Source organism: Pleurodeles waltl, chromosome 3_2 (genome assembly GCF_031143425.1).
Source record: "Pleurodeles waltl isolate 20211129_DDA chromosome 3_2, aPleWal1.hap1.20221129, whole genome shotgun sequence".
In the NCBI taxonomy this organism is placed as follows: Eukaryota; Metazoa; Chordata; class Amphibia; order Caudata; family Salamandridae; genus Pleurodeles; species Pleurodeles waltl.
This window is the reverse complement of record NC_090441.1, coordinates 189,028,402-189,041,045: the sequence shown is the minus strand read 5'-3', so window position 1 is coordinate 189,041,045 and position 12,644 is coordinate 189,028,402. Positions and strand designations below refer to the sequence as shown.

At 44.8% G+C, this 12,644-nt stretch overlaps 1 protein-coding gene across 2 annotated transcripts in view; it reads left to right on the top strand.

Moving 5' to 3' along the window:
- Window positions 1-12,644, top strand: part of ABCB6 (ATP binding cassette subfamily B member 6 (LAN blood group)) — a 190,496-nt gene that overhangs the window by 38,725 nt on the left and 139,127 nt on the right. For both annotated transcript variants that reach the window (XM_069227144.1, XM_069227145.1), the window contains exon 3: window positions 10,383-10,520. In XM_069227144.1, the coding sequence (XP_069083245.1) occupies window positions 10,383-10,520 (138 nt within the window). The remainder of the gene's footprint in view (window positions 1-10,382; window positions 10,521-12,644) is intronic.

Sequence of the window (12,644 nt, the reverse complement as noted above, 5' to 3'; positions counted from 1 at the left end):
GGAGTCCCTCAGCATTGGTTTTTGGTGCTCAATAAGGGCCGTGGTAATAATGTTGGATTTCCACACTCTATTAGTGTTTCCTCAGCTTCTCTCACCTTTATGGATCCAATTTAGTCTGGCACACCTGGGAGTGGCATTTCTCTGACTAGTGCTGGAAGATAAAGTTCTGTCTTATATTTAAGCACTGTTATCCAGGAAGCAGGATACCTCAGGTAGTTATTTACAGGGTTGAGTGATAGGGCGCGAGACGGTGACAACTGATGGGTCTAAATCAGTGGTTCCCAACCTGTGGTCCAGGGATTCCTGGGGGTCCGCGAAGCCTTCTCAGGGGGTCCGGGAGAGCCTAGCAAATTAAAAAATATTAACAAATATTGACAAATTTGGTCCCCAGCTTCCAGTAATGACTCAGGCGGGGGTCCCCGGATTCTAATGATGATTCAGTGGGGGTCCCTGGGTTTCATTAATGTTAAAGTGGGGGTCCACAGAAATCAAAAGGTTGGGAACCACTGGTCTAAATTTGTTATGGTCTGTGAGCAAAAAAGTTAGATTTTTCAAGAGAGACTCCACGATCGCAGCTTCACTTTCTCTGATAAAAACTAAGTTTTCATGGAGTGCTTAAAAATATGGTGTGAGTAATGGAGCTTTAAAAAAAATGTTTTAATAAATCTAGCCGACAGCTGGGTTTGCAGAAAATAGTAGTTGAGTGATGGGTAGAGGAGAGATGCTTGTAGAAACTAACCAGGGTTATAGTAGATGCCTCAACTTGTAGTATGGGGGACTACGACAGACTTTTGAATGTTGAAATCATACAGGATAGAGTTGTGGTTGACTAAATCGGACCCCATTTATCGGACACTGACATCTGGCTAGTGCTGATGAATCAATTTAAATCAATTCAAAAGACTTTATTTGATTTTACGAAGAAAAATCATACAAACAAACCAGGATAAAAGCATGTGTCACATACTACATAGATAAAACAAAGTCACATTAATAAAAATACATCATCTTAAAAGAAAGCAGTTCACTGACAGACCTCCGAATGTTACCAACTCCCTATGAGGCATAAAACCCGCTGTGTAACCAGAAAATTAGCGATTAGCGCTAACGAGCCTAGACAAAAATCGCAACACATGCGAACAAATTTTCAGTGTCGCTAAGAGCTTTAGGTACAAGACAGCGGGTCTAACCTGTCTGAATTCCAAAGTTTAAAAAAAAAGCGGTTTTAAAAACTTATGGCGCAAGGTGTTGAACATGGGACAATTAAGCGTTGATGAATCACTTCTCCATCCATTCTAAGGAAATAAAAGATGGGGTTAACCATCGATCACAAATTGTCGCAGTCACTAATGTCACCTGCATGTGCCGGCCCCCCAAAAATCTACAAAGAACCCTACTGTGTTGGAAAGCCATGTCCAAGTGACCACGCCAAATGCAGTGATCTAGTCATGCCTGGACTATGGGGCAGCTCCAGACAAAATGCTGAAAGATGTGGCTGTGGGGTACACCTGAGGACTTTTAAATACACCAGTGTTTCGGCAACTCTCCGAAAGTTTCAGCACATGGGTTCCTCCTGGTCCTCTCAGAATGATACACCAAGGGATCTCAGCAGGGACCAGTGGAGAGTTATCTGCTGTCGGGGTCCTGGGCACAGGTATGTTTCCCATGCTTAACTTCAATACAGAAAACCAGCTATTTCTGGAACAAGCGCCTTCTTTTCATTGGTGACGAGCAAGATTTGAGCCCAGGATCTTACTAGCAGGATCTCATTCCAGAGTTACCTCTGGAGAAGGTAATAGTTAATGTACTGTAAATCTTTGAGAATTAACTAGGTGTGCGTTTCTGAAACTGATGCAGAGCTCGTGACTGAAATCCTGCAGGAGATCCTTAAGTAGAGAAACAAAGGGCATGGTTGGAGCAGGAAAACCTGCAGGCAGATCCTTGAATAAATTAACTGAGTAATTACAAATATTTATTCTGGTTATATCTTTACGTGCGACACCTACCTACCAAGCAGTTTCTCAGGTTAGTAGTGTGAGTCGGGGAGCATTGCACACTTCTTTGGTGGTACACGAAGGTCTTGCAGTAATAAGTGGAGTCAACAGTTTACCACAGTTTCTGACACAAATGCTTGTATAAATGCACCACTGACAAGGATACCGGAAATGGTACTCACTGCTAAGTGCTCTGTCTCACTCATGACTTGAGATGTGTTGGGGCATGAACATAGAAAATGGACTATACATTTCTAAACAGCACACATATCTCTCAACATAGAAACAAGAAGGCTTCTCAGCTTGTGGGATCATCATGTTAGAAATACGAATACCCCAAGAAGACAATGCGTACTTTACATTGGAACATATTTGAAAAATCTTCTTCATAGGAATTACGGAAACAAAACAACTACGGTGACTATTTATTTTTAAGTTATTCTGTTCCTTCTTTTTTTAAGAGTTGTTTAATCCATTAAATAGTTAATGTTATTTATATCTGCTCTTACGATGGAGTCCTCCATTACCGCCCCCAGTGTATCTTCAACGTCCTGGATATCCAGTGATGCTGTGGGAAGATTGGAGAGAAGCATTTCAAACCTACTTGGAAACCTGTCCCAAAAGATAATTATCCTTATTAAAAAATTAGTTTGGGTGTAGAAGGTTTGCATATTCCTGATAGAGCTGGAGATGATGATGTTAAATTGGAAGAAAGGGATGAATGTGTGTCTGCTTAAGCAGTTTTTCAAGAAAATTATGAAACAATTGATCATGGTGATACATGTTTTTGGTAGGGTGCAGCTTCCTGCAGCGTGTGTACTCTGTCTTGCAGCAGCCCCCAGACTTAAGCAGCTTCGACACAAAATTGTGAGAGATCAACTGATAACACTAGCAGTGTGCAAATTCAGGAAAAACTGCTCGGTGTCAAGGAGCCCACATTGGAGACAGCGGTGTCAGTTGCAAGAAGGATTGAAAATACTTCTGCTTATATAAAAGTACTGAATCCTTACGTATGGTGGAATGTAAGTGAAGACTTGGGAAAAATCTAAACGAAATTGAAAATATTTCTTAAAGATTTTAATTTAAGGAAAAAAATGGAAAATAGTTCTTAAAAATATGAATTTGGGGTGAAATGGAAAATATTTCTTAAAAATTTGATTTTAAGGAGAGAATGTCATGCTACAGATGTGGGAGTGTGAAACATCTTGCATCCTCGGCTAATTATTCAGCAAGTAAAGCGAGGTGTTATCATTGTAAAAAAACTATGACATTTTTCAGGGGTTTGCAAGCTTGGTGATAATGGAGGTAGCGAGACTATAATTAACAGAAGGCAGCAATTGGTGGAAGAGGACTCTAGTGAAGAGGATGAGGTTTTGGTTGTAAAAGAGGATGTGAAAGTCATGGACCATGGCAGGGTGAATGATTGTACTGTACTGAATGTTGCAGAACCATACATTCCGCGTACGTGGTGTATTTGGGTTCATTGAGTGGATGTGGAGAAGTGGGCAGATTCCCGTCCATCTTATACGATAATTGATTGGAACACATGGAGACTGTTCAAAGGTGTGAAATTAAACCGGGTGTTAGCCCTGTTGGCTAGTGTGAGGTGAAGTTACCAATAATAGGTTGTTTTTGACACAGATATATCGTATACTGTACTCAGGGAAGGGTGTATGTGGCAGAGAAGGAAAAATTGCTGCTTGGATGGCAAGAGCAAAAGGGTTTGGACCTTTCATTGGGGCCATATCACCCAGAGCAAGCCTTGGTGACCAAAGCAATGGAAGTGAACGAATAGAAAAGAGAATTTCCAGAACTTTTCAATACCACTCTAGGAAGATTGAAAGACTGGGAGTGTTTAGATACCTGAGGATGCCATTTTTGTTGGCATCTGTGGCAGCAATAGTCCAACGAGTGAAAGGTTTTGTGAGGAATCCAACAAGTGGTTGTATTCCAGGGTGACATTCTGATTTGTGGCAGTGACTAAATGGAGCATGATGGATTATTAAAGCAAGTTTTAGTTACACTAAGGGATTCAGGTTTAATCATTAGTGTTGATAAATTCTAATTTGCTGTGCCTGAGGTAAAACGCCTGGGACATGTTGGTGAAAATGGGATAAAACCTGAATTTGAATTGTTGAAGGCTATAGAAAATGCTCCATGCCCAACCAGCAAGGAACAGTTGGGTCTAGCAGAATAAATACTATGCAAAATTATTAGACAATTTCGCTGAAAAGACCAATGAGATGAGACAATTTGTTGAAGAAGGGGGTCCTCAGTTTAGGACAGTGGAATTGACGGATGACAGGTGTATGAGTTAGGAGACACCCATTTCCGATAGAGAAATGGTTGGATAAAAGCTTTTTCTTCACACATCCTGAGGGGGCAGAAGAAAGCGTGCTTGTTGGTGGGAATCCAGCATTTCTGCATGTGTTTATGGGGACATAACTACACACAGATTACAAACCTCTGGTAGATATTTTTATTACCAATGGAACAGACAAAGTGACCCATTGGATAGCTAAGTGGATATATAGATTGTTGGGACTACACGTTTGAAGTGAAAAATGTTGTGGGTGTTAGAAATATAACAGCCGGGGCGTGGATAAGCCACTGAAGATGGTGAGTGCTCTCTGCTGAGCTCTTCGCTCATCGGCAAGCCATCCGATTAACGTCGAGCCACAGATTCTGAATTCCAGTATTGGCCAGACAATTGCTGAGTGGGGGGCCTCTGTGCAGTGATTACCTGGCACATTGGAGGAAAACATTGATCCAGGGGCCAGCTCAAGGTGTATGAGTATGCAGCCATGTTGCATTAGGGCCACCAAGGGGCGATGCCGGTCCCTGCGAGCTATGGCGGCTTTGCAGAGGGCAATGGAGTGCCTGCTAGCCTACAGGCTGGTCCTGCGGTGAGCCTTCTGCTGGTGTGCCTTCAACCAACGTGGCACTTGAGGGTTGAGGCCTGCGGCCAACAGATGTTGGAGGACATGCTGGAGTCTGTGGGTGCTACACAGCCAGGCCGCTGGACATAGTAGGGTGCCTGCGGCTTGTAGAGCCTTTGCGCAGGAGGAGGATAGCTGGTGGACCCGCAGCTGAACTGAGGAAGAGGCATGAGGAGTGCCTGATGTTTTGGCATCTTCGTGCCACGTGGGACTCTGCCAGTTCTTCAGTGATGCTGGGAAAGGACTACGTGTTCCTAGCCCATGAGTGGATTCGACCTGGGTCTGCACCGACAGAGCTGGGGGAGTGCAAGTAGGACTCCGCAGCAGAAATCATTGGTTGGGGGGTGGAGGGGTGGGCACAAACCCATAGTGAACTTGCTGGGAGGAGAGTAACAACTGTGAAAGTGATTCGACCCATTGAGGCGCTGCGATTTCCTATGCCCGGTTGCAGACCTTAATCTCATGTCTTCTATCTACACTGACTACGGTTGTCCCCCCCTTCTGCCACTAAAGAGCTTGCATGGGCGTCTGAGAGAAAATATTGGGAGGTACAGGCCTATTCCTCGACACACCCACGGCCACATTAATACATTTTCACAGCCCACTTCGTCTTTGGAGGAGGATTCACTTGGAGTTGGGACACCCCCGACATCCCCATCTCTGAGCCGACTACTTCCATCCCCCAGGAGATCCAGGGCTTCAGGTCTTCCTTAGAGTTGAAGATCGGTGAGCCCAGTCTTGACATTTGCTTGCTCTGACAAGACCTGCATATCACAGTGGCTAGAGTTATGGAGGCGGAGGGACGGATCTCTCAGGTGGAGTACTCTTTACGTGGGCTTCAGTCTAAAATTATACGTGGGCTTCAGTCTAAAATTACAGGACTACAGAAAGTGGTGCAGCATCTAGAAGCTCATATGGAGGACAGTGAGAGGCGATCCCGGTGTAATTACATTAGAATGAGGTTTGGATCCTAGAGGAGATGCAAGAGAGCGCTCATACGTCCTTTTTCATGAACTGGCTGAATACTTGAGTCCCTGCTGAGGATGTCTCAATATGTTTTTTTTTTGGGTGGATCCTGTGCACAGATTCCTTATTTCCTACCCCTCCGCCGGGGGCACAACCACAACCCTTCATTGCCCTCCGTTCAATTATGCAGGCAAGGATGCTATTTTAATGGCCTCCCATAAGCTGGGCACTATAACTTGTGGTTCAGCAATGATCATGGTTTTCCCAGATTACACTGCAAAAGTTCAGCAACAGCATCGCTCCTTCACCAAAATGAAGCAAAAGTTACGCGCTATGCAGCTTAAATATATGCTACTCTACATGGCTCACCGCACGGTGATTTTCACAGTTATTTGATAGGCCTGAGGCTGCCTGGGGTAAGGGTGAAGGAGAGGCCACAACCAAGGCAGTAGCATTCTCCATCAGTGGGCACACTAAAGGACTCGAATGGCCCCAAATCCTGGAGTCGGGTGTCACGAAGAAGACAACACCATAATTCCAAGGAGGTGTCACCACATAGCAGCAGTGTCACTCCTCAGTGGAGATTGTGGCTATGGCCATGAATGTCACTAATTCTCAAGATCTTCCTTGAGACTTTAGTTTGTGAGAGTATGGTCCTTGTGTTGAGATGGGGTCTGTGTTGGTAGTGAACCACTCTCTACAGGGAACATCTACTTCCTCTGGGCTTCCTACAAATTGAGGGTGGGGGGAGCTGGAAGTTCCAAGCTGCCGCACAGGTTTGCAGGGTGGGTGGTGGTAGTTGAACAGTTACTTGAAGGGAGTTTGATGTTACACACACAACCATACTGTAGGCATGGGCTAGGGGGAAATATCCTGAACAACGAGGTGTAAACCACTACTTGCCTGAACCACTACTGCTAAACAACTAAAAAGTCTCTACAACGAAGTACTGAAGAGCTACTGTTTAAACAATGATTTTGGCTGAATAACGATTGTCTGAATAACTAATTTTAAGGTACGTTTTTCTTTTTTTTATGGTTTAAAATGGTTTATTAGTTGTTTAGAATGTGTATATATATATATATAAAAATTCTAAACAACTAATAAACCATAAAAAAATAAAAACGTACTTTATAATTCGTTGTTCAGGCAATCATTATTCAGGCAAAATCGTTGTTTAGACAGTAGTTGTTCAGTACTTCGTTGTAGAGACTTTTTAGTTGTTTAGCAGTAGTGGTATAGGCTATCGTTGTTTAGGACCTAGTTGTTCTTTCACATATTCTGGGCCAGGGGTTATGACTTCGATAAAAAGACACCGCAAAATGGTGCATTGTTTCTGTACTGCGCAGGGATGCATGTTGGAGACATAACCCTTCACCAGGGCCAAAGACACTGGCCATTCTTTCATGGAACTTTAATGGTCTGGGGAGCAAGATCAAGAGATGAGTGGTCATGGGATACCTAACGAGGCATAGTCCAGTTGTAGTTCTTCGGGAGATGCACCTCGAGAGGAACTCCTGTAAAATGTTAATACAGGCAGGTAAAGGCTATTGGCCCATGCTGGCTTCACAACCGATTCATGGGGTAGCCATCCTGATTAAAAAGTTGTTTCCTTTATTGGGAGTGGGGTGTAGGTGGAGCCCCAGGGACAGTTAGTGGTCGGTATCTCTGCATACCTGACTCCCGGCACCAAGCCTCGACCCTAGATGAAATTGGCACACTACTACTCCTTGTTCCTGAGGGGACAATATTCTTAGCCAGAGACTTGAATTTGCCCATGTCCGCCAAGCTGGACAGATCATGCAACGTTAAAGGGTGGGAGGGCTTGAGAGTAAGAGGTTGGGATACACATCTAGAGAGGTTTCTGGAAGCCATGGAGTTAATGGAAGTCTGGCGGTTGCAACATCCCACTGCCAGGTAATACTTCTTTTATTTCGGAGTTTATTGTAGTTTCTTCTACATAGATCATTGCCTTACTCATGCGCATACCAATGCTTGGTTCGGAAACGGCAACTACTTGGCGAGAGGTGTATCTGACCATTCCCACCCTTGGGGTGGACTTCCTATGCAGGGAACCGCAGCCCCATCGGACTTGATGGCTGCACTCCTAGATCATGAAAGATAGAACAGTGAATACAAAACTCTGAGATGCTACATAACTGTTTCCTGGAAAATAGGAACTCGGTCACCTCCCCGGTAACCCTCAGGGAAGCTTATAAGACAGTTATAGGGGTAAGGTAATTTCCTTGACAACTGCCAAAAACAGGGAGCGAGTTGCGGCGGCTGCACAGATTGAGGCAGACATTCTCAGGATGGAACGGAGATGTACCATTCTTGACGTGCAGATTGAACATGCCTTCGACTAAACAACAGGAATTCCGGGGCCTAATGTATAACGAGGCCCAGACCCAGTAACTTGCCACTCAACTGCATTTTTACAATGCAAGAGACTAAGCTATTGGCCAGGCTGGAGAGACTGGATAGGGGCCTCAGTTGAGCGGTATCCCTTGGGGGGGGCGAATGGAAGCCCGATATCGGATAATACCGAGATTGCTGCGAGGTTCACGGATGTCAGTGGTGGTCTCCATCATTCCAAAACACGCAAGAGGTCAGAGGGGTTGCTGGACTTTCTGAAAGGCATCCAGGTGCCTCAGCTTTCCCCTGCGGACAGGTCGATGCTCGAGGCGACTTTCCATGAACTGGAAATTGACAAGGCTACTAAAGCTTAGCAATCGGACAAGACTACCCGGCCCAGTGGGACAGCAGTAGAATTTCATAAGTGCATGGTTAGTAAGTCCAAACCTCACCTCCTGAACATGTTTGAGGAAGAAAGGGGTGCTATCCTATGACCTCCACATGGCCATGTCTGTGATTATACCAAAGAAAGGTTTAAAGTTGGGTGAGTGTACCGACCGATATCGCTACTCAACATAGACACAAAAATATTAGTAAAAAATACTGGCTTTATGTATGACCGAAGTACCCACCTTATCTTAGGCAACTCTTTGGCTGTGTGGAACATGATGAGGGCCAGCAGGAGCCAACATCGGTCTCTACCAAAGCGTTTGACATGCTAGAGTAGGCATATAAGGGCTTCGGCCTGTGCTACATGCCCTGGGTGGATCTGCTTTACGGCGAGCCCCTAGCAAGAGTCAATGTAAACTGGACACTCTCTAAGTGGTTCCACCTGGAGAGGGGCACCTGGCAAGGGTGCCCGCTGTCCCCAATCATCTTTGCTCTGGCACCTGAACCATTTTGTTGCTGGGTACAAAGCGACACCCTAGTGTGTGGACTCAGTTGGGAGGGCACCTAGGAGGAGGGTATATTCTTATATGCGGACAACATTGACCATAGACTGCCTGTTGCAATAGCTAGACCTATTTGTGGATTATTCAGGTTTCTACATTAACTGAGAGAAATTGATTTTGTATCCATTGTCTGGGCAGTTATCACTGAGAGTCCTACGGCGACTAGTCCCCATAGAGCCAGAGATATCAAATATATAGGGATCTATATTACCAGGAAAAGGGAGGAATCCTTTCAGAAGAATCTGCACACAGTTCTAGACCACTTCCGTCTTCCATTGGAAGATGTCCAGTTTGCTGGGGGAAATGCTGCATAGCCCACCTCGAAGGAGGTGGGCATAGCATTCCTAGCAGCGTGAGGTTCTGCGAGCCTGTGCTAAGCCACTACATTATTTAGGTGTAAATTGAGCTGAACTGGTCCACCAAATATCACCGATAGTTGGTGAGGTCTGGTCCAGGTTTGTGCCTCTCCCTCTCATCCTCTGACCCAGGCATCTTCAACGAGTAGCTTGTGAGACATTAGTAACTCTCTAGTTAACTTTAAGTATCACTCCTGTGCACAGCCCGGCCTACTTAAGAAGTTTTGGTTAGGTGGAATTAATATACGTATGCCAATTGAGAACTGTGTGTACGAGATGAAAAGGTGTGTGTTTTCAGATCTTGCATGCTGATGCTTGGAGCAAAGGGTTGAATTTCCAAAATATATTTGAAGCATCTGAGTTAGGAATGCTGCAGCAAAGGGAGGCTTATTACTCATGTTTATGCCTTGGTGCCTCCCATAGCTGTAGCAGCGGTGGCTGTTATGAACTGCCCAGGTAGAAGCATTCCAGACTAACCAAGCCTTTTTGACATTACAACTGGCGACCCGGCCTGACGCCCCGAGGTGATCACTGCTGGTAATGGTGCATAGGATGCCCACTAATGTGATCAGGTCTGGTAGGGTCCTATTACAGAACCAGTACCATCAGAAGCTCAGAATGATTTTTATTGCACACGGTTAGATCTTACTACAGAAAAGGTTGGAGACCCCTGCCTGAATCATCTCTTTGGCCCAGCGTTGATGCGCATCTTCCCTTGTTCCTGCTTCCTTCATTTGCTTCTTTAGTTCTTTTCTTGACACTGCCCTCACCGGTCTAGATCTGATGTATTCACCCCTCTCTCTCTCTGGTCCCTTGCAGGTACAGTTCAGCCTCTGGTTCCTTCGCTATGTTTTCACAGGGGCCCTGTTTGTGCTTGGACTACGAGCCCCGGGGTTGCCCCGCAAGCCCTACATGCTGCTGGTGAATGAGGACGAGCGGGATGTCGAGAACCGACAGGTGAGTTACTGCAAGGTTGGGGTTCATTTGTTTCTGCGTTACAATAATAATCATTTTGGGGCTTTTTGGGGTTATAAAGCACTTCATACCACACTTCTGCTGATTCTAAGTGTGGTAAATTACAGCTTTCTTAGTATTACCCAGTTACACCTTAGCGAGTGTTGCAACCTTGGTAAGATAGAAGTCTGCATCAGCCTTGCTGGGATTCTAAGTTGTGATCTGCAGATCCCTGCACACTTCAGCAGCAAGTGTTTAACCACTGACCGGTTCATCCTTCAGTGTTGGGCATGTGCTTGTTTATGTGTGGTTGTGTGTGTGAAGACTTGTACAGTCATGTGTTTGTATCTGTCACAAAGCTGTCCCTTTACCCTTAACATCTCATTAAACTGCTGTTACATGCTTTTTGGAACCAGCAAGGTATGTCTCACTTGCTTTTCTTTTCTCTCTTCAGCATTTCTCTTTCTTGACCCATCTTTGGCTTTTTGCTCTTTTTCTCTCACTACACTCTCTTGTTTCTCCTGTCTATTTCAGTTTGACACTAGCTGCCCCCCCCCCCTTTGTCTCTGTCCATGTTTTTCTCACTTCTTTCTCTCTGTCTCCACCTAGTCTTCTCAGTTTATCTCTATCCCCTATTGTATTTCACTCCCAGAGCTCCTTCTTCTAGCTCTTATTCTCTAACATATGTTGTCCCAGATCATAGCTTCTCTCTAACCATCTACTTTCATTTACTGTCCCTTTCCTTGGCTGCCATCTCTATTAGCCGTACTTGGGGCGGCCTACTCTCGTCTCACTCCGCGTCTCCAGCCCTGGCCCCCCTCTGCTGTCCTCCTCCTTCTGTCAGTGTCAGTTAATGAACAACACTGCTCAGAGTCCCCTGAGCCCTCATTCTGGTGACCTCACTCCTTGGACACTGCAAGTCTTCTTCAGTAGCTCCCTGGGGTTCCATGATTTGTCTGCTCCTGTTCCCTTCATCACTTTCAAAAACTCTATTAATCTATTGTGCCCTCTCTTTTCCTAGCCTTATTAATCTCTCCCTACTGCGCCTAGAAGCTAGCCTGGACCAGTAAAAGTTGTGCATGATAAATAAATGTTCTCCTCTCCCTCCCAATTCTCTTCGCATAAAGAGTGTGTGACTGGAGTCGCCTCTGCTGTTACCAGAGGAGACAAAGATGTGCATTTTCACAGGTAGTGGAGTAGCTTTGCATGCAGCAGTGCTTAGTTTGTAAAAAAAAAAAAAAAACAGTAAGTGCCAGGGCCCTGCTCATGAGGCCTGTGCAGACTGCACCACCGGCTGCCCCCTTAGCTCTGCCAACGACCATCTCAACCAAGTACCAACCATCCCCCTCCTACAAGTGTGACAATTCAGCTGGTTCTAGGCCACCCAAAGCTATAATAATGGCGTAAGGAGCAGATAATGTTCTTTTTAAATGTACATTAACTTATTAAACCCTGTTGTTGTGCTCATCTCACAATTACAACAGACAGCCCCATCATGTCGTGGACCGTCACCAGAGCCAGTACTGACAATTAAGTGCCAGGGCCAAGACCTGGAAATCACCGGCTCAAATTAAGCACTGCCATGCAGGTGTTTCAGTCTCGATAGTGTCAAACTTAGGGCACATCTTTTTGCAGTTTGCATTAAATGGAAGTGAATCCCAGGATGAATGTTGCTTTTCAGTTGATTTCCTCCAACCTGCATACATGTAGGTATGTTTATGGTATTTCTATAGCACATACTGAACCAAAAGGCTGCTGAGAACTGTACAGATTCAATGAGAAGCAGAAGGTCAGGGAGTGATGGGAGAGATAGCTGGGTTTTGGAGGGTTAATGCATTGTGATTAAGGCTTCCCTTTTCTGATTTTACAGATTTTTTTTTACAGATAAATTCAAACAGAAAACAATCTATTTCCTGTCTGTATTTATTTTTAAAAGCGGAAAAATAGAGAAAAGTGTGCTTCTTGTGACTCTCCCTGTTGTGCTTCATGGATTCCAGACAAACTGCTAAGGAGATAGACACCATGGGGATTTAAAAACAGGGTGAGATTCCCTTGAATACAGACATGTGTTAACATATATTTGTATATGATGCTAATATTTACCTTTGGGTGGAGTGTTTTGTTATA